Source organism: Myotis daubentonii, chromosome 1 (assembly GCF_963259705.1).
Source record: "Myotis daubentonii chromosome 1, mMyoDau2.1, whole genome shotgun sequence".
NCBI classification, from domain to species: Eukaryota; Metazoa; Chordata; class Mammalia; order Chiroptera; family Vespertilionidae; genus Myotis; species Myotis daubentonii.
Genome location: NC_081840.1, coordinates 204017403 through 204040585, shown reverse-complemented (window position 1 = coordinate 204040585; position 23183 = coordinate 204017403). Strand labels below are relative to the sequence as shown.

Sequence of the window (23183 nt, the reverse complement as noted above, 5' to 3'; positions counted from 1 at the left end):
GGAGAGTTTGCAGGCAGCTCCATGTGTCCTCTTGGTGAGCCAAACATGTGGATGGACATTTCGTCTTCTTCACTCTCGCTACGCATTTGAGAAACTGGAAGATAGAGGCACCAAACAGGAGAATTATGGAGGCTTTTGCTCCGCTTTTAATTTTGTTTCTGGGAGATCAAACAATTGGCAGCCAGTGACCATTGGGTTTCGGCCTGCATTATTGCCACCATTGGTTCTGCCTTCAACCAATGCCCTTCCCCTTTCTCAAAGCACTTAGTTGGTCAGAAGTTTTGAGAGACCAGGCAGGTTGTTAGGAGTAAAAACAACAACAACAAAAAACCAACTTTTTTTTTTTTTTTTTTGAAGGTGTGAGTTTTAAGCTAACGGAGTCTGGCAGGTGAGTGGATAAAGCCACATTCTATTTAATGAGGGAGGGAATCAATATCAGGGAGTGAGAAAAAAAAAAGACTAAATCAGAACTGAGCTATTTTTCCCAGTTTCTTTTCTAGTTCTAAAACAATAGCATTCAATGTTTAGATTTTATTCCCTTACGCTCCAAAAGATAATTGCCACGCGTTGCAAGCCTTGGTCAATGGGTGACTGGTTACACAGGGTTTCAGCCAAACAAGAATGAGCCCGACCGTCAACCGCAGCCCAGCTGTACTGTGAGGGGAGGCCGGGGCCGCCGGGGCTTCTGCTGGGAAACCGGCGGCTCGTCCCGCTCCTGGAGCCCCGGCGTCACGGGCGGCGGGCGGCGGGCGATTGGCTGGGGCCCGGCGGCTCTCCCACACCTGGAGCCCCGGCGGCCAGCTGCAGACCCGCCCCCGGCGTCACGGGCGGCGGGCGATTGGCTGGGGCCCGGCGGCTCCCGAGCCGGCGGGGGCGGGACGGGGAAGGGGAAGAGGAGGCGGCCGGTCTGCCGGCGGGGCTCCAGCTCCCGCAGCTGAGGTTGGGAGCTGTCTGCGAAGTGATTATTTTTACTTTATTTTTTTAATCCCCGAGGCAGATGGCTGGCGTGGAAGCACCACCCGTCTCCGCTCTCCGGATCTGTGCCTGGCTCCTCTCTAGCTTCTTGGGACTCGGGATCGTCGCGCTGTGATGTGTGCCGGGGAGGACTCGGTAAGGGTGAGAGCGAACCCCTTGGCGGCTCCCTGCCTTCAGTTTCATCACCCACCGTCTTCCCTTCTCTCTTTCTTCTCTGTCTCTCTCTTCCCCTCCTGCTCTCCCGCTCCCCCCGTGATTGTGTTCAGGTTTGATGAACTGCCTCAAAACTAGACGTTAGGGCTGTCGAACTGTTTTTTGTGTTTTTGTTTTGTGTGTGTGTGTGTGTGTATTTTTAAAAAGAAAAAACACACCATTTTCAGTCCCTTGATTTCTAAAGAGGAATTATTTTATCTTTTCTGAATGCTGGGTTTTGTGGAAAGGCAAATTATGCTTGCGTGCCCCCCACACACTTACACACCTACCTTTGTCATCTCATTTTGAAATGCAGGCGTTTAAGGCAATGTTGGCTCAGCCTCAGAGGTAATGAAGAGGATGGGGGGTTGGAAAATCCCCGGGTCGATTCCTTAAGGGGGAAAACGGTGTTTGTTTTGGAGCTTGCCCAGAAGTAGTTTTCAAGGGAGAGCTGCAGAAAAAAGTTGGTGCTCTTCCCAGCCAGCACTAACTTTGCAGAACTTAATAGTTGTTTGGGGCATCCTTCGTTTGACATTATAAAACACATAGTCACACTCGACTGTGCGCAGCAGTGAGACAGCTGGCTGGTTGGTTAGTGACACACTCCAGTGTGGAGGGTTAACCTCCCTGTGCCTTTAGAAGGGATGCATTCAAACTAGTCTTACTCATCAGGGCATGTTAACACAGGCATTTAGAAGGTTATCTAAATGAGAGCTAAGTTTCTTCTTGCTTCTTTTCACCTAGTTCTTTGCAAGGAGAAAAAACAACCCTATAGTCTGAGAGCAAGCCTTTGACTAAAATCAACCTTGAAAGATGGACCCACAAGGATTGGCTCCTTATCCACCAACATGTATTATATTCTGTATCCGAAAAGTAACTCCAGAGTAGATAATTATTTTTAACTTGGGCTAGGTCACATTTCTGTGAAGATAACATCATTTAAAAAAATCTTTGCCCTAGCCAGTTTGGCTGAGTGGATAGTGTTGGCCTGCAGACTGAAGGGTCCCAAGTTCGATTCCTGTCAAGGGCACATGCCGGGGTTGTGGGCTTGGTCCCCAGTGGGGGGCTTTCGATGATTCTCTCACATCATTGATGTTTCCATCTCTCTCTCCCTCTCTTTTCTTTTCTGAAATCAATAAAAATATATTTAAAAAATCTTTGTTGGCTTAGTATATATATATATATATATATATATATATATATATATATATATATAACGTATAAATTTTTTATTTCAGAGAGGAAGGGAGAGGGAGAGAGAGAAACATCAGTGATGTGAGAGAATCATTGATCAGCTGCCTCCTGCATGCCCCCCACTGGGGATTGAGCCAACAACCCCGGCATGTAACCTGTCAGGGAATCCACCTGTGACCTCCTGGTTCAAGGATTGACACTTAACCATTGAGCCCCTCTGGCCGGCCCTTTGTTGGCTTTTTAAGAGCAAACATGTAACACATAATCATTGCAACAGATTAAACTCACTCACTGCTCCAGTGTGAACTCCCACAACAATCTACTGTAAAAAGTAATGTCTTATCTTTCTGGACTCTTTCCTGTTCTCATTACAAATACATATTACATACCTGCGTGAGGATAATTTGTTTTTATCAAAATGAGATCATACTGTGTGAAAGAATTTCAATCTAAAGTGAACTAGAGGATATAGAGTGGACAGTCTCAGGCATGTGCCCCCAGAAAAACAAAACTAAAGGACTGATAGATGATTTTCTATAAATGCCTGGTTTACAGGAAACTGATCATGTGGCATTTTCTTAAATATTCGGGTGTTAATCAGGTAGCCTTATATCAACCTTGACAGTTCTCATAAACCGTAGGCTTATAAACCTCTGTTTCCAGAAATGTGAACAAGACCAACCCAGGCCGAGCTGGTCTCACCAAATTGGTCTAAATTGAGCTTTATATGTGTGACTGGATTGGTTTTGTCTGCTTGAGGGATTTCCAAAGCTGGTCTCTGTTTGATTTCATTTTAACAGACTCTAAACTCTCCCCACTTCCTGTTCCCTGCCCATGAAGCAGCCTACCCCAAATCCTCCGTGGACTTGCCTGTAGCTTGCCACAGTATGTGTGTTCCAAATTGTAATTTTTCTGCTATTCCTCATTGAACTCACCTCTCTTTCTTTTTTCTTTATCTTTTTTTGACAATTTTGAGCTGGCTTCTTTATTTGGGTCAACACTGTAGTGGTTTCCCCCACTACTCGAATGTAGAGCATTCCTACGAAAACTTATCATAAACCAAAATGGCATAAAGCGAAGAAGCAGTTGACATTAATTTATATGGGAAAAATTTGAGTGTTCCCAGACTCAAAAAAAAAAAAATAATAACCTACCAACTCATACCAAATACTCTTAATTATGTTCAGTTTTACACTCAACGTAACACCCTTATGAGCATTCAGGCTTTTCCGATACCTTAGGACACATATTGCTAATAGATGTGCAAAATAAACCGAGATATAGCACAGGTGTTCACAGACACAGTTCACAGCTCTGGCAGCTTGATGCTGAGATGCCGAATGTAGTTGCCTGGGAGGGGGTTTGGCCCCGGCCACTCTCGCTGCAGGGCATGCTGCTGCCTCTATAATGATTGCTGCCAACACATGCTGAACACTATTTTCACTTTTTGCCTTTTTTTCGTAAAAATGAAAATCTTCTTCGGATTTCTTTTGGTTAGCGAAAGCAGGTACTAATGTGGGTCTTTTATAAAAATGAGTTGTGGGATGCAAATTTTAAAAAGCCCAGGATCCCTGCATGTAATGGAAAGCAACAACATTCAAAAGTTTTAGGGAGTTTAAAAAAATAATATCGCAACTGCTACTTTAACATTTGGTAAATTGTATGAAAAGGATGGGGAATCTAGGCAGTCTAAAACAGGATGGACGTCAAGAATGTTTGACCTTTGCACAGCAAGAACTGAATACCTTTGAATGCAATTACTTGGTAACTAAGTAGAAAATGAATAGGATATCACTTATTTTGATGTCAGTAAAATGAAGGAAACGCTCAGAATTTGATGACAATTTATTATAGAACAGAGATGACTCCTTGTTAGACAAATGTACTTTTAAGAATCAATTTTAAAAATTAAGAGGTAAAAAGTGAGCACATATTCAAGTCTTCATTAGATGTCTTATTGTCTGATCTAGTTGGAAGTATTTTTTTTTTAATGAAGGAAAATCAAAGCGCTACAAGCAAGATCACTTAGGGATTCTTAAAACTCAAAGCATTGGTGAAGATAAATTTAATAGCTTGTCAATGCTTGAAACAAGGAGACTTGATTTACCAAGTCTTAGAACAATTATGTGTGTGGTGGATGCTGTCATCATTACTGGTCAATAGTTACAGCAGCTGAGCAGCTTTCTTTACACTTAGAAGAGGCTTGTTGTGAGCGTACTCTCTTGAAAACACTGTTCCCTTCCTGTTATCTTCAATGAGTGTATTTAATTTCAGAAATTGTCTTAATCATAGAAACAACACTTGTCACAAAACCAGTATCGCTATTGGAGTAAGAAGTGGTCCTAGTTTCATAAGAATTGTACCCTTAATGGAATCTTATTTTATGATGCTCAGTGAAGAGTGTATTCATTCAGTTATTTGAGGTAATAATATGGAACTCTGCACTAAAACTCATAATCCTTGATATAGGAATATATCCTAAGGAAGCCATCTGAATTCCATATGAAGATTTATATATATGTTTATTACAGTGTTATCTGTGATATGGAAAAATATTTAAAATAAAATTAATTCCACAATAGCAAGCTTTTAAAATAATTTAATGCACTACTAGTATATCTCTATGTTGATAAAATTTAGTTTCCAAAATATTTTTTAAAATTTTGTGATTTAGAAAGATTTTTGCAATGTATTGAGTGAAAAAGGTAAGATTTAATACTATATAATCCTGAATGTATAGCATATAATTTTGAAATATAAATACATATAAAATAGCATTTGCTCAATAAATATTTATTAAGCTCGTACTACATATCAGGCATTGTCCTACATTAATAAATGTTGAACAACACTGTTGTACTTCCCATTTGCATATAATGGACAGATATATCATGTACAAAAAAATTTGGATTTCTAGGTAGTAAAGTTATAGCTTTTTATTTTTCAATCTTTTTCTGATATGTCCAGATCTTCTACAGCAACTATTATTTTTATAATCATAAAAATGCCATTTTGAAAAATATCACCAAGAATACTATAACTAAAATTAAAAGACCAACTCTAAGCTCTGTATTTTATACACCAGTATGCCTTTTACAAAAGATATTAAAAGCAGTGAGAGATTGATCAACACCTCTATGGAAAATGATCCCTAGTGAAAAACGGACTTAAATGGGCATTTCACAAAGGAAAAACAATTTTGACTTTTCTAAGGTTTCGGGAAGAAAGATGTTCATTTCCCAATAATTGGAGAATATTCAGCATAAAAATATGTTACCATATTTTCACACATCACATTTACAAACATGGAAAACAATTCAAAATGTGTGAGGTTGTTGGGAAGACTAATAACATGGAAAAAATGTTCATGATATGAGGAATGAAAACACTAAGTTACAAAATGATGTCCTATCTTTGAAAAATATTCCCATGATTGCCCAGCTGGTATGGCTCAGTTGGTTGAGTGTCGACCTATGAACCAACCAGGAGGGCATGGTTCCATTCCCCATCAGGGCGCATGCCTGGGTTGCAGGCTTGATCTCCAGTAGGTGGCGTGCAGGAGGCAGCTGTTTGATGTTTCTCTGGCATTGATCTTTCTTTCCCTCTCCCTTCCTCTCTCTGAAATCAATAAAAACATAATATTAATAGTACTTATTAACATTGGTGGTGGGATTATATATGATTTCTATTTTCTCATGATATTAATCTGTAGTTTCTAAAATGTCTACAATAAATATATTTTAGTTTTGTCCTAGAATGAAGAGAACATAGACGATATTACCTTTCCCCTCTTTCACAACGCTTCCACCATCTCTTGTATGTAATTTCATGTCAGGTGTCATTGTTTCTGAATTATATTTGCTGGTGAGAACATTTGATTTATAAGGGAAACCACCAGATACAACTTATTCTAGTCACATTCACTCTTCTGACTCCAGCTGTTTTCTGGAATAATAAGCAGTGTGGGTCTGATTCAAGCTTTATTCCGTTCCATTTCCTGTCGATCACATCTGCCAGGTCTCATGCTGATAGGTCTTCATGGAATATCCCTTAATTTATTTCTCTAAAATCTGCTTTGTTCCATTTAAGGCCTTTCTGAATGAGGAAGATGAGCACAATTACATTTCTGTTAGCAAAACGAACTTACAAAATTTCAACTCTACGGAGGGTAGGTAATAACAAAATGTCTTCAGGAAAGACAATACCATTGACTTCACCTGCTGCCATTTCAAATACTTCTGTGTTATCACTGAGCTGACATCAAAAGCCACTTACTTGAGACACAAAACTTTAAAAATAGTCTGAGAAGATACAGTTTAATACTTAAAAGATTTGTGTTGACTGGTTTTAGTATGTACTTCCTGGCAACAGATTCCCTTTTAAGACATAATAAAACTAAACATTTTTGTTAGTGTTTCATCAGAAAAAAAGAAGGGAACATTTTCTCCATCCTTTTAGCTTGGGTATATTTTTAGATGAAGATAAGGAAAGAAATACGAATCCTCATGACATTCAGTGGAGAGTTTGTTTTGCCTAGGGAATCAAGTTTTCTTATCAGAGGTCCTGAGTATCTTTGTAGAGGTGTGGAATGCTAGAGAGTCCCACAGTGGTCATTGAAGTTGTAATTAATTAATTCTATGTGAAGTTAGAGTCGCAGCATAAAAATATTTTCATGCCGAAACCTGTTTGGCTCAGTGGATAGAGCGTCGGCCTGCGGACTGAAGGGTCCCAGGTTCGATTCTGGTCAAGGGCATGTACCTGGGTTGTGGGCACATCCCAGTGGGAGATCTACAGGAGGCAGCTGATCGATGTTTCTCTCTCATCAATGTTTCTAGCTCTCTATCTCTCTCCCTTCCTCTCTGTAAAAAATCAATAAAATATATTAAAAAAAATATTTTCATAATGCATCTGTCCACAACTTGGTCTATTTTCTTTTAATATACTTTGGATTTAATCAAGTTAGATTAAGTCTCTCATTAATTGCTGGTAATTTTATTTGTTTATGCTACCAGGCCCACATGATTTTGAACATGGTCATTTCAGAATACTGTAGATTGGTCATGTTCTAAAGATATTAGGAATCAGCAGAAAGAATCTTGAAATAGGTTCTTATCTAGGAGTTGAGAACCTTCTGACCAATAAGTGCTTTTTCCCCCGCCCACTAACTTGAGCTATCTAATGTACAGAGCAATGAAGGTGGTATTTAAAAAGTATAACAGACTTGTTTTTTAGATTACTTTGATATCTAGAAATGTATATGCCCTATGTAAGTATATGTTTTACTGCAACAATTATCTCAACTTTCTTTTGCTGTTCTGAAAGCTAAGCTGAAATTTTAGCTGAATTTTGCCATAAACATGTCAAAGCCTATCTCATGAGGATTAACCTCTGAAGAATTTCAGGTAATGAGGGAATCTCATGAAGTTCACGCCTGATCCCTCTATAGGACTGTGGACTCCTTGGAGACAAGAACCATGGAGTTTACATAGGACGCTTCATCATTTTGGTTGTAGTGCCTGGAAAAGTGCATGGCTGACACATTGGCCTTTTGGTCCCTATTTATTAAACAGGTATGAGGAAAAGAGATCTCTGAACAGTGGAAATAGGTTTGACTAAATATGTCTTGTTAAGTTTCTATATTCTGCTCCCTGAAGACCGTTAGGTCATTAATTCCATTTATTTCTGTTTATTAACTACTAGAGGCCTGGTGCATGAAATTTGTGCATGGAAGGGGAGGGGGGGGGGCTCTCAGCCCAGCCTGCACCCTCTCAGAATCCAGGACTCCTTGGGGGATGTCCAACTGCTGGTCAGTCAGACATCCCTCTCACAATCCGGGACCACTGGCTCTTAACCGCTCACCTTCCTGCCTGCCTGGTCACCCCTAACCACTCGCCTGTCTGCCTGATCGCCCCTAAGCACTCTGCCTGCCTGCCTGATCCTCCCTGACTGCTTGCCTGCCTGCCTGATCACCCCTAACCACCTCTGCCTCGGCCCCTGTTGCCACAGCTTCATCCCAAAGGACACCCAGAATGATGTCCGGAAGGTCGTTTGGCTGCCTAGTCTAATTAGCATATTATGCTTTTATTATTATAGAGTCTAAGGTAGATGGAAGTATGAGTTAAGTCTTAAGAAAGGCAGATATTTTGGCAGCCATGGGACAAACAAACCTGTAAAATTAGACACGAGCATTAAAAACAAGGATGTCTTCAACTACTGAAGACCCTGAAGGCACCTCTATATAGAGCACTTTGCAATGACTGGTGCTCAATGCATTGGTGCTGAAATCTCAGAGAAGGAAATGCATTTAGAATGGTGTATAAAGTATAGGAAAATTGAGAACACATTTATAATGCTTTCCATCCTGGATGAAAGGAATTAATGAGGCTGTCTGGAAAAAAAAAATAGGTTACTCAGAAGAACTTCCTATGAGTTTTGAAATTAACATACCTTGGCTATTTTTAAAAACAGATTTGTCTTGTTCTAGTTCCCTTTTTATGTCTTCCTATTACAGTCTTGCAAGTGGCCATTTTAGGCTGACATGCTGTAGATTTTAATATGAACTGTAATAACTTTAGCATGCATAATAAAAGCTGTAATGAATTAACAGGAAATAACTAAGCATATATCACTTCTACAGCCAGTGTTTTTAAGATTATTACAGATATTCTGCATGTAAGAGAGGTATTATGTTATTCATTAATCATATGTTCATTCCACAAACACATATTGAAAGTCTATGCCTGATACTGTTTTAGGCCTACGCCGTATCAATGAACAAAAGAGATATAAATTCCTCCTCTGATGGAGGCAGAAGAAAACAGAGCTAAAATACAAAAATAATTATACCTTATTAGAAAGGGCCGTGAGTTCTATGAGAAATGAAACTGGAGGAAAATAGGGACTGCTGAGACAAGGCTGTGCAGAGTGGAGTGAAGGAGGAGAGGGGTATTGAGAGAACATGGGGAGGCAGATAGGGAGGCACTGGCGGCTATAATTATAACTAAGATGAGAGCCTTTAGAGATTTGGAATGGTGGAAATATCAGGATCTAACTTAGGTTTTTAACAGGACTAGGTGTTAGTATTAGACGAGAGTGATGGTGGGAATGATGCCAAGTGGTGAGATTCTGGATATATTTTAAAGGCAGGGCCAACAGAATTTGCTGACTGACTGTATGGATTTTGAGGGAAGACAGGACCCTCTGATGACTCAAAGGCTTTGGGGCTGAAGATCTAGAAGAATGAAGCTGCCATCAGTTGACAGGGCTCATCTGGGGGAGGGGACAGCAGGTTTTGGGGAGAGTACCAGGAGCTCAGTGTTCCACATGTTTCCATTTGGAGATAGGCTAGGCCAGTGGTTCTCAACCTTCCTAATGCCATGACCCTTTAATACAGTTCCTCATGTTGTGGTGACCCCCAACCATAACATTATTTTCGTTGCTACTTCATAACGATAATTTTGCTACTGTTATGAATAATAATGTAAATATCTGATATGCAGGATGTATTTTCATTGTTACAAATTGAACATAATTAAAGCATAGTGATTAATCACAAAAACAATATGTAATTATATATGTGTTTTCCGATGGTCTTAGGCGACCCCTGTGAAAGGGTCTTTCGACCCCCAAAGGTTGAGAACTTGGGCTAGGCTATCTAGTTGGATGAGTCTGGACTTTGGGGAAGAGTTCTGAGCTGGAGAACAGTCACTTAAGGAAACCTGTAGAAGTTCTCTTTAGATGGTCTTAGTTTTCTCAGTAAAACAGAAACAAGATCATCAGCAGGAAGGAAGCTGGGAGGAAGATACGCAGTTAGAGGAGAAGGTATGAAACAGTTACCTGTTAAAATGGGAAAGTAAGGAGACTAGAAGTCCTATATGATTGCAGTTGGCATGTGCGGCCAACTTGTAGCTCATGGCTGGTAATTTAAAATGACACTAACCAGGCACATTATGTGTTTCCCTGTAGGCACTTTCAACCCATAGGTATTGGAATGGAGTATATAGGGATTTGATAGAACTGATTTGAATATAGCTAGGGTAAGGGCTTTGCCAAGAAAGAAGTGAGAGAGGACCTAAAGGGTGGAGAGAATACAAGGAAGTGACCACAGTGTTGACGATACATTTCTAAATGTGTGAGCGGGGAGATGAGGCCGTGCAAGGAGGAGGGCAGCGAGAGATAGTGGGCCAGTCGCTTACAGGTCCCCGTGAGACCCGATGATATTGAAGTCAGGCTGAAATGGATCATTTATTTACATGTACATTTTATTGTTATATATTGGATCATATTTCAAATACACGTAAAGAGCTTTCTAATGAATGCATCTAATGAGTGTTTGAAAATTAAATATTTGAATTTGTTAATTTATTTTGCTTGCAGTATTTTTTCCCCCTGAATGACTTAAGTTCAGATATTTTATACTAGTCCTATTCTTCCTCCTAACCCTCACATTCCTTGGTAGGCTGCCAGAAGCTATGTGCCTTCTACCAACTTATTGCTCAAGTTTCTCCCCTATATCAGAGCCTTCTGGCTGCGGAGGCTCTCACTCCAGCGGAGGTATTTGGATCAGGCTTGGGTAACCATTGACCAAGCTGTGGCACTGGGGTGAGTTTCCCAATCACTCTGAGTCTCAATGTTTTCAACCTCAAATGGGGATAAAAACATGTACACTGTTGTCAGATTAAAGTTATGCATATTTATCCCCAGCACAGGACTTTGCGTGTCTTTTTAAAATTTATTTATTTTTATATTATTTTTTATTGATTAAGGTATTACAAATGTGTCTTTATCCCCCCATTGTCCCCTCATCCTCCCAGTCTTGCCCTCACCCTCACTCCTTGTTGTCTGTGCCCATCGCTTATGCTTATATGCATGCATACTGCATGTCTTTTTAAATGGTAGATACTGTTATGATCTCAGGTTTAGTGAATTAATAATATTGTATTACAGTTGAATAACTGAATCTCAAAAACAGCTATTCTACCATTTCAATAACGTAGATTTTAGGAGTGTTCAGGATTACCAATGTCAGAACATATAATATATGTTTATAATTTTCAGCTTTAAGAATAGACTATGACATATTGGCAAATTACCATGAGTGTGGGTGAGATTTTTTTTTTTTTTTAGTTTCCAGTAACATGGAGAGACAACATACCACTGCGACATTTTCCCTGCCTTTTTGCTAGCTTAAATCAGTTTTGAGCCTAAGCATTAGCAAAAGGTAACTCAATTGGAGGTATGATCCCTGTAAGGAAAAGCTGAGATATGTTGAAAAAGGTAATAAAGCTTTCAGTGTCTGAATGGACACATAAATACTTAATTCTCACACAAGAAAATTGAAAAATCTCTATTTAATGCATTTTGGAAACATTAAGAAGAGATAAACTTTTCCCAGTAGAAAGCAATGCATCTAGATACCACAGTCATATTTTATACCTCTGTCTTCTTTAAAAATAAACACGCTCTGTTTGAAAGTTCTAAACTGACTCTTCATCAGCAATGAAATAAAACACATTGCGGTGGAGGGTGTCTTTCCTCAGCCTGAGTGAGAGGCTGCTTCTGTGATGCAGAACTGTGTCTTTAGGTTCTGTGTCCCCAGCATCAACCATAGCGTTTGGTGTTCAGGTCTAGTTTGCTGAGTGAATTGGGACTGAGTGAGCTTGGTTTGGGCACTCTTTTCTACAGATGCATAAGGGCTATGTGCTTGATTAGAGTTGGCCTTTTCCCATGAGCGTCCTGTAACTGTTTATCTTCTTTTCCAAAGATTGTGTGGGGTGAAGAAAAACACTTCTTTTCCTTTTATAGGTAGCACAAAAATAATCACTAAGGGAGCCGTGCCAACATGTCACCTTGGCACCTGATGCAATAAGAAACCAGCAAAGATTTCAGGTGATCTTACTGCCACCTTACTGCTTATTACCTGTCAGATAAGGAATCAGCTTCTTATAGAGACAGCTGGAGAAGTAGGTCTGGTGTGACCCAGATTGGAACAAGCTTTGGTTTTATCTGTGTTTCAGAGATGTATAGGCCAAGAAAACTTTCATATCCCAAGTCTACTGTGAAAAATTTCTTATCTTATAGCTATAACATCTCTCTTTCTTTTTATTGACCCTGATAGGTAAATTCTCTTTCTTCCCAGGTTTGGGGTATATAGGAACTTTGGTATTTTTGTTAGAGTTTTCTCATCTTGTTTGAGAAAAAGGTTACAAGTCTGTCAAGGCCAGGACTCACTGTTCTCCATTGTTCTCCCTTGCCAAACTTTTGGAAATATTGGCTGAAACTGATTTGTAATTGTATTAAATCTGCAGAGTCCATCCTGAAGGCCTCATCAGCCATTGCTGGGTATTTTTGTGTGTAAACTAGACTTTCGCTATATTAGTTAATTCTAGCCTTAGATGAGAGGGTCTGCTTGTATCAGCTGTCAAGTCATCGGTACATGGCCTCGGTCTATACCAGCCATGGGCAAACTACGGCCCGCGGGCCGGATCCGCCCGTTTGAAATGAATAAAACTAAAAAAAAAAAAAAAAAGACCGTACCCTTTTATGTAATGATGTTTACTTTGAATTTATATTAGTTCACACAAACACTCCATCCATGCTTTTGTTCCGGCCCTCCAGTCCAGTTTAAGAACCCATTGTGGCCCTCGAGTCAAAAAGTTTGCCCACCCCTGGTCTATACACTCAAAGAAGAAAGACTGCCCAATAATACAAGTGACATCTAACTAAATCTTCATTCTTAATTTCAACTTTACTTATTGAAAGAAATTTACATAGCCGAGTTCTCAAAGCATGTTCCAAGGACCAACTTGAGCACTAACCTGGAAACTTGTTAGAAATGCAGATTCTTTTTTTTTTTTAAAGATTTTAAAAAATTGATATTTAGAGAGAGAGGAAGGGAGAGGGAAACAGAGAGAGAGAAACATCAATATGAGAGCAAAACATCCATCTGGCTGCCTCCTACATGCCCTCAGTGGGGGGTTGAGCCCGCAACCTGAGCATGTGCCCTGACTGGGAATTGAACCTGGCAACCCCAGGTGCACAGGATGACAACCAACAACCCAGCCACATCGGGAAGGAAAGAAATCCAGCTTCTTGAGCCCCACCCAGATCTGCTGAGTCAGCAGCATGGTGGGGGGTGGGGGGGGTGGGGGGTGGGCGGGGGTGCTTCAGCACATTCGGATGCATACGGGAATTTGACAGCCACAAACAGCATTTTGAAACGACTACACACAAGAATGTTTTTCTCTTTTAGACAAGTGAGCTCATATATGTACATTTCAGGTTGTGTGTTGGCTGATGATGACCTCATAAATGTTTAAATAGTAACTGGGCTTAAGGGAATTCATTATCCCATATTTACCTTTGATGATCTGTCCTGCTACAAAATTTCCATTAAGCATTCATTGAGGGAAACAGTGTTTTGAGCTCTGTCTGCTTTCAAGTACATTAGTACACAAGAAGGAACATAGTATCTGCTATTTTAGGTGCACTCTGTTATAGATCATAGCTTTTAATATCTTCTAGAAAAATACAGTTATTTTAAATGACTATAATAACAATGTAGGTTATGAATTAGAAATAATCTAATTTAAATGATCATATTTGATTATTTGAAATTTTATGCATAAATGGAATTGTGTAGTTGGAAAGGCATGACTTTGGAGTCAAATATTGCATGCCTTGAGTTATACTCTTTGACCTTTTATTTCTTCCTCTGAAACTAGGAAGTAAAACTTCATACCATGTTGTGAAGATTAAATTAAATGTCATGTGAAATGTATTTTGTAAGCAGTAATTATTATGAAAGTATTATATGTACTTATTTTCTAGCAACGTTTGGCTTGTATTTCTTTATTTCTAATTTTAATTGATCTTATGTCTTAAAATTGATAGCTTATAGATTTTAGAACTTTAATTACAGGTTTTGTTCAGCTTCTGTGAGTCAGTGGGATATTGGATCATGTAGCATCATGCACACATAATGCACAGGGCAGCATTAGACTGTTTCATAGCTATTCATTAAAACTTCTTCCTTTAAAACTTGAAAATTAAATTTTAAAAATTATAATTCAATACATTTCATTGTAACAAAAAAAGAAAAGTTAACAAGTTCTTCCTATTCCTTTTTTTTCCTTTTTTGCAATACCTAATAGATTGTAGCAATTCACACTCCCATTGCCAGAGTTATATTTAATTTGCTAAATTTTATTGAGGTTTTCCATCAATATTCATAAGTGAAAGTGATTTATAATTTTCGTGTGCCAATTATAAAGACATTTACACATGCATATTTTTAGAACATAATTGATATTTCTGTGATGGTGATTAATGATTACTTGCAATGAAACTTTCCCCCCCTACTATATAATTGACTTACTGTGAAATAGTATTGCAAGTTGGATGTATATAGCGTTTGGTTTGTATTAATCTCATATTCAGTCCCTCTCTACCAGTTTAAACCTGTATGTTAAGAATATTTTTTTAAACCTAGTTGGTTGTTTGTAATTGGTGGTTGTTCTTTTCTTAAAAAATATATTTTTATTATTGATTTCAGATAGGAAGGGAGAGGGAGAGCGATAGAAACATCAATGATGAGAGCTAATCATTGATTGGCTGCCTCCTCCATGCCTCACACTGGGGATGGAGCCCACAATTTGGGCATGTGCCCTGACCGGGAATTGAACAGTGACCTGGTTGATAAGTTGAACCTCAACCATTGAGCCACACCAGCCCGGCTGTGTTAAGAATCTTGATCTTGGTCATATGAATTAACTTTTACATTCTAGACAAAATGCTAATGTCAGTTAATTAAAGCAAGGGGTCCAGAGACAGGTGTCTTTTGTCACTGCATATCTGGGTAATATTGAACATCAGGTTGTCATGCTTAGCCGAGGAACATGCAGGCTTTTTCATAGAGTTAATCGTTAATGGTATTCTCCATCACTAACCAGCAGGAATTTTGCTGTAATTCAAATTTCCACACAGTAGTAGTTGCTCTTAAACTAAAATGAAGTTAAGAATGAAGATTTTAACAAAAACCTAGGTAAACTATATTTTATTTTTTAATGAAATGCTAAATCTCCCTGCCTGTAAGGAGAGCAGCTCACTGGGGAGTAGAGTATCAAGACCTAAGCATTCTTTCTGGTTCAATGTGATGATAATTGAACTTGTTTTGTGTGTGTGTGTGTGTGTGTGTGTGTGTGTGTGTGTGTGTGTTTTAAATTTGTTGTTAATTCTCAAGGTAGGGTTCCAATCAGTGGCATAATATTAGGTCAAGTAAAGCATGGAACCATTTGTTTATTATCAGAAACCATGACAAATCAGCTCCTTGTGGAGTGGGCTAAATCTTAGAATTATGAATGATATTCTTGAAAAACCTTAAAAATGTTCCTTAGAACTTTTGTCTACTGGGTGGCTCTGCTTACCCATGGGAACAGTTGATAGAGGGTTTTGCTATCTTTAGCTAATTGGTTGCCTGGCAGACTCTGCAATTAAAGAGGTAGTATGAGAAAAGGAAACAAAAACACCTCGTTTCCTCTTTCATGTCTTAGCGTGGCTTTCCTTCCATTAGAAGCAGGAGTAAGTTTCAGAAAACACAAGTACAGTAGTCCCCCCTTATCTTCTGGAGATATGTTCCAAGACTCGCAGTAGATTCCAGAAGCCAAAGATAGTACTGAATCCTAAATAGACATGTCATTGATCATCTAACTTTGGCCAAGCATGAGACACTCTGGAGTCTGGGAAGGAATTAGAGAAGGTCCCTGACCTTGAAGAATGAAGCTACCCGAAGCACACTGTAGCAAGTGCCAGTGATGGAGCCATGCCCAGGTTTTAATGGGAGCAGAGCCTGGAGTACCTTACCGTAGCTCCTGTGTGGATCCTCACTCTCTCCCACTCCAAGGTCAAACTAAAATAGTCTAGAACCGTGGTCGGCAAACTGCGGCTCTTTGGCCCCTTGAGTGTGGCTCTTCCTAAGCCTTAGGAGTAACCTTATTAAGGTAATAACAATGTACCTACCTATATAGTTTAAGTTTAAAAAATTTGGCTCTCAAAAGAAATTTCAATCGTTGTACTGTTGATATTTGGCTCTGTTGACTAATGAGTTTGCCAACCACTGGAAGATGAATAGGGGCTGTTGTGGTGAGTGGGTGATGTGATTGACCAGCCCTCTGGAAAAAGAAGGCAGCATTTCCAAAGGTGCAGGTTATAGGCTGTGCTTTGCAACCTCCCAGACATGTCGTCTGGGTACTAATTAAACCCCATATTCACGCTCCTGAATCAGAATCTCCAGGGGAGGGGCCTAGGAGACTGTAATTAGCAGAGGGCCCAGGACTAGTGGAATATAGTTTGTTCATGAACGTAATTGGAATGAAATTTGAAGAAGATGGTGGAGGATGAGATCAGATGGTATGAAGGTTATCTATATACTAGAGGCCCAGTGCATGAGATTTGTGCCCTGGGGGGGGGGGCATGGCCTGTGGGGGATCGGCCCTCTGTGTGAGTGCTGCTCATTCCGGTCAGCTGAGCGGCTGTGGACCCGCCCTCTGAGTGGCTGCTCTGTGGCTCGGCATCTTCCGTTGAGCTGGAGCACTTGCCTCTCCAGAGGACCTGGTCAGGGCTGGGACCAGGGACAATAGCACTGAGAGGTGGTGGAGTAGGCCTCAGTCCCATGGTGGCAACAAACCTTCCTCCCAGCCTCCGGGGTCAGCTCTGTGAGCCTGGCAGCAGCAGCACTATGTAGCCTGCGGGTGTCCGAGGAGGTGGTAGGGAGTGAGGAGGAGGATCCTGGGGCAAGGAAGTGACGATCACAGCCTGGGTTCCTGCCCGTTGGCCCAGGGTTCGCAGCGGGAGCAGCTGGTCATCATGGTCACCCAAGCGGTGCTCCCACTGTGGTAGCGCACTGACCACCAGGGGGCAGCTCCTGGGTTTAGCGTCTGCCCCTGGTGGTCAGTGCGCATCATAGTGACTGGTCGACTGGTCATTCTGCCGTTCAATCGCTGGGCTTTTATTATATAGGATATAAAAGCGCAAGTGACCATTTGACCATCCAACTGGTAGCTATGACATGCACTGACCACCAGGGGGCAGATGCTCAAAGTAGGAGCTACCAAGCTGTGGTGACTTGGCAGCTGCAGTTCTCGGGTGACACACCCAGAACCAGAGAGGAGAGAGCCCAATTCTGGGATGCGTCACCGGAGAACCACCCTCTTGTAATCTGGACCCCTCGGGGGATGTCGGAGAGCTGGTTTCAGCCCAATCCCCGCAGGCCAGGCTGAGGGACCCCACCGGTGCACAAATCCATGCACCGGGCCTCTAGTTTTATTATATTTATTAGAGGCCCAGCACATGAAATTGTGCACAGGTAGGATCCTTAGGCCTAGCCTGCGATCAGGCCCATCTTCTGCCCGCTCGCCAGTTCCCAGTCCTGCCCTGTCATCCCCACCAGCCAGCTGGTTCCCCTCCCCCTCCCTTGATCCTGCCCTGCTGCCACCGCCAGCCTCCTGATTCCCCTCGCCAGCCCTCGTCCCGCGTCCCACTCCGCTGCCACTGCCAGCCAGCCGGTTCCCCTCGCCGGCCCCCCACCTCATAGTGACTGGTCGAGTGGTCATTCCGGTTGTTACGCTTATGGTCACTGGCCTTTTATTATATACGACTAGAGCCCAGTGCATGAAATTTGTGCATGGGTAGGGACCGTAGGCCTGGCCGGCGATCAGGGTTGATCGGGGCCTTCTGGCTGCTGGCCGGGGCCTTCCTTTCGCTCCACGCTGCCCCCTGGTGATCTGCACACATCATAGCGAGCAGTCAAACTCCTGGTCAGTTGAACTCCCGAGGAGACAATTTGCATAGTAGCCTTTTATTACATAGGGTTAGTCATGCCTGTCTTTTATGATTTGTTTTCTATTTGTACCCTACTTAAAACTGGTTACTTCTCAGGTATCAACAGTGACACTGAACTGAGCATTTACTTAGACTTGGGCAACTTCATTTAATTTGAAATCAATCTGTTGAAAGTTTGGACCTCAGACTAATTTACTGGGTTTCAAACCTTGACTTATTTATGACCTGAGAAATAGCCAAAGAGGAGAGCAGGAATTAGAGCATTGTCATCTATAGTGTGCCCAAGACTCTTAATGTTATGTTATTTTATTCATTAGCAAGCTGAGGCCCAGAGGTTAATTACATAGGTCAGAGATCTAATGAGTGATGCAACTGCCATTTGAGCCCTGGTCTATAGAGCAGGGGGAATTTGATTCTTCAGAATGGTGAGCAGAGTGCTCATCCACTCAATTAAAATAGGTGAGATAGAAAATACAGGCTTAGGGGCAGGGGCTACAGTGAAAAAGCTTCTGACATTTGTTACTATGTGAAAATTTGTGTCCAACATCCTGTCGTTGTTTTTAAGAAAATCTAATTATCAATATTTTATGTGAATTTATCTCCACTTTTAAATGTACTGTATTAAAAAAAATATATTAAGAACAATGTGTTTGCCAACATCATGGTACAAAATACATCATTAGATAGAATTTTACTAGTTTGTAGCCTTGAGATTAAATAATCTCTAAAGTCTAAACTTTTAAATATCATGATTCTTGATGAGGTATGACTTACTCTGATTTGCTTTCCTTTCATATCATGAAGAAATTTTCCTGAATACCTGTGTGAAATGTTATTAATAATAGAACTTTCTCTAAGTACTAATATACTTTTTACTTTGCTGGGGCATGTGGGGAAAGAGTAAAAGGCTATAGGCTCCTACTCTGGGAGATACGGTAAGTAAAGTGTTGTCTTCCCCTGAGCCTTCTAGTCCAACTGCTGTCTTTTAGTGCCTTTTATCCATTGTGGAGCCCCACGTAATAGTGTCTTTCAAGAGTGTGAATAGCAGCATATTAGTGAATCTTGAAACCAATTCAGTGCATCTTGACCAGTATTAAAATGAGAGAGAGAGAGGCTGAAAGAGTTACTGTAGAATAGAAAATGCATGCATTGCAAGTAATAAGGGTAAAAAAATGTTTTCTAGGCTTTTTTTTCCAGCTATATATGTATGTATGTCTATGTCTATGTTCCAGGTTCACCATAGAATATCATAGAATGTATTTCCCACTGGCTGGCAGTTACCAAATTTTGAAAGCACTGAGCTGAAGTGCTAAGTAGATCCTTGGTCATTCCTGCTTAATATAAGATGATTTAAATTCTAAGCTGGAACCTTGAAAGGATGTTTTCCACATTCTAATTACCTGCACTCCTAGTCTTTTTTTCTTCTATCCCTTGAAAGCACTAGCACCTTTTCTCTCTTGTGTAGATTAGTCCCTTGATCCGATCATCGCTTATTAGGAAAAGAGTAGCAGTGATGAAGGGAGGGAGAGTCATTACAGGACGACAAGCCACCTGGCCTTGGAGAGTAGGACAGAGACTCGATGGCTGAGGGCGGATGCTGAGGAGGGCAGTGAGCCAGGGGGAAGGAGAAGGCAATATACCAGTAGATAAAGCACCTAATATAAGTGTAAAGACATTGAAAAGGTACACAGGAAAGCAGACCGAGGGAAACTTGGGCAATAAAATGTCCTTCAATCATAGATTTGTCTCTTTGGAACGGAGTGAATGGGGAAAAAAAGAAGGTTCTTGAGTATGTATGTGGAGTGAAAAGCTGATTGTTTTTGTAAACCAGTGAATATTTTTTTTCTAGTGTGAGGTTGTTAGTTAAATACACCACAAATTACCAGAAGTTAACATCACCCATGTATCATATTTTTAAAAATATTTCTAACTTTTCATTCTCAAGAAATTGTATTCTGAAATTTAAAAATCTAGGTAGAATCTAGATTGTTGTATGAGATTGTGAACAATAGAGGAATACACACTCCTCTGTCTTAATATGAATTTACAAAGTGCTCAGTTAATGCTGAAGATACAATAGTTCTGTGACTTTAAGCAAAAAGATGCATTAACAAAAACACTTTTACCACAGGCTAATTCATATAAACAAGAGTTAAGCTCCTATGGCATCTCATCACCATTATAACAATTGAACTAAATGTTATTGGAGGACCTGCTGTAATTACAAGTAAAAACTTCTCTTTTAAAGTTTCCAGAAATTATATACATTGTACTGATTTCACCCTTCTAAAAACTTTGAAGTTTGTCATAATGGCCACCTACTGTGCATGAGGTGAAATGCATGAAAAGCACTGAGTGCTTATATTAAGTGTTTTACATTCTTATTGGTTCATTGATAAAGCACAAGGTAGTTCTGGGGTAGATTTATGAATGCGCTAATGAACTACCTTAATAACTCAAGCTGCATTGGAGGTTAAGCCTTATAGGACATTTGGTCTTGTCAAAACCACCCACTGAGGCATTTGGTCCATGTCAAAAGGTCCTTGATCCATAATAGTATTTTGTATGTATTAATTCTGAAAACCAAAAGTAGAAATAAGTGGTATGAGCTATTTGAAACCAGAGATGTCTTCTAACTGTGGACATTTATTTAATTGATTTTTTACAGAGAGGAAGGGAGAGGGATAGAGAGTTAGAAGCATTGATGAGAGAGAAACTGCCTCCTGCACATTCCCTACTGGGGATGTGTCTGCAACCAAGGTACATGCCCTTGACGGGAATCGAACCTGGGACTCTTCAGTCCACAGGCTGATGCTCTATCCACTGAGCCAAACCAGTCAGGGCAGTGTGGGCATTTTGGACAGGATCAAATATCAAGGACCATTTGGCCTGGACCAAATATGCTTCTAGATATTTCTGATGAGATCAAATTTCAAGGACCTTTGGCATGGACCAAATGTCTCCATGGATGTTTTGGGCAGGACCAAATATCCACTAATCTAGGTTAAGAAGCTATTTTTTTTTTAACTTAAGTGAAAAAATAGGCTTTTCAAGTCACTTCAGAGGAACACCTTAAAAACGTTATGTTGAAAAGATGTTGAGCATTGTTTTGGCAGTCAGTGTTTATAGATCTAGCTGTCTCTGAACAGATATTTTAGAGAGCAAACTCCAAAGGACAGAATTTGATAAGGATAGAACTATTGTTTTTTCTTTTTTTCAATCCTATCTAATAATAGACAAACATGGTAATTAACCATACCTCCGCTATGCTTTCCATTGGCTAATCAGCAGGATATGCAAATTAACTGCCAACAAAGATGGCGGCCAGCAGCCAAGCAGCTGAAGCGAACATGAGGCTTGCTTGCTCCAGTGATGGAGGAAGCCAAGGTTCCCCACCTGCTGTGGCCCAGCTCTGAGCTCCAGAAGCAACAATGTTGCAATTATAGAAGCTAAACAAACCCCAGATACCTGCTTTCAGCCAGCCACGGCCTCAGAGCTGGAGCTGGCTCTCAGCTCTAGTGACAGCTATAGAAGGTAAATAAATTCCAGAATAAAAAAGAAAAAAAAAAGAGGCTGGGAGCTTCAGTCACCCGCCAGCCTGAAAACAGCCCTCAGCCCCTCACCCAGACTGGCCAGGCACCCCAGTAGGGACCCCCAACCTGAAGGGGGTGTGACCAGCTGAAAATAGCCATCAGCCCCTCACCCAGGCTGGCCAGGCACCCAAGCAGGACCCCCACCCTGATCCGGGACACCCTTTAGGCAAACCAGCCGGCCCCCACCCATGCACGAGGCCTCTATCCTATATAATAAAAAGGTAATATGCAAACTGACCCTAACAGCAGAAAGACTGGGAATGACTGGTCACTATGACACACACTGACCACCAGAAGGCATACGCTCAATGCAGGAGCTGCCCTCTGGTGGTCAGTGCGCTCTCACAGAGGGGAGCTCTGCTCAGCCACAAGCCAGGCTGATGGCTGCCAGTACAGCAGTGGTGGTGGGAACCTCTCCTGCCTCCTCAGCAGCGCTAAGGATGTCTGACTGCAGCTTAGATCTGCTCCCTGCTGGCAAGTGGACATCCCCTGAGGGCTGCCGGGCTGCCAGAGGGATGTCTGATTGCCATCTTAGGCCCAATCCCCCGGGAGCAGGCCTAAGCCAGCGAGTGGTCACCCCCGAGGGGTCCCAGACTGCGAAAGGGCACAGGCTGGGCTGAGGGACCCCCTACCCCCGAGTGCACAAATTTTTGTGCACTGGGCCTCTAGTATTAGTATAAAACTGGTAAGACTGACTTTAAGGATATTTTCTCTCACGAATAATAGAGGCTATGTACAGTGTGGGGCAAAAGTAGGTTTACAGTTGTTCATATGGAAAATAATATAATAATAAGTAATAATGATACAAGAATAAACTCTGTTTTGCAGACTCACAACTGTAAACTTACTTTTGCCTATCCTGTATTGTGGGTCCAATATCCAAATACACACACTTGGAAGCTATTGCATTTTTCCCATTAAAAGTAACTTTCTGCTCTTATTTATTTTTTTAATATTTTGCTTTAGATCATATAACTTTTAAAGATCTGATGGGATTTTAGAAAATTATTATTTGTAATTTAACTTGTGTATAAATGCAGTGATGAAGTAATTCTATCTAATTAATCTCTTGGATTGCTTAAAGATGAATGTATCGTAAGCAAGTGTATTAACAAGAATGGATTGTTAAAAACGTGGATTCACTAACTACTAGAATATAATTGGGCCAAATCTTCTAATGCTGCTAGGTAATGACTTATGATTTCAGATCCATGAAAGCTGGATACAATTTTCATGTTCTTAGGGGGAAACTATTAATTCCTGATTAATATAACACTTTAGAGAAAAGAATCAATCGACATGGTTTAAACTTAGAATGTAGTTTAGGAAGGAAGCACGCCTAAAGAATTTGCCCAAACTACCTCAGTGCCTTGAACTCTATTCTGCACCTCG

General features: G+C 40.8%; 1 protein-coding gene across 5 annotated transcripts in view; it reads left to right on the top strand.

The window, feature by feature from the left end:
* The first annotated feature begins 872 nt into the window (after positions 1-872).
* The window catches only part of ATP10D (ATPase phospholipid transporting 10D (putative)), a 78411-nt gene continuing 56100 nt past the window's right edge, over positions 873-23183 (top strand). For 3 of the 5 annotated variants that reach the window (XM_059671860.1, XM_059671886.1, XM_059671892.1), the window contains exons 1-2: positions 873-1110; positions 10820-10962. In XM_059671860.1, coding sequence (XP_059527843.1) covers positions 1090-1110; positions 10820-10962 — 164 coding nt within the window. In that variant the 5' untranslated portion in view covers positions 873-1089. Of the gene's footprint in view, positions 1117-10819; positions 10963-23183 lie in introns of all 5 variants that reach the window. The other 2 variants (XM_059671866.1, XM_059671875.1) reach the window with 2 other exon arrangements.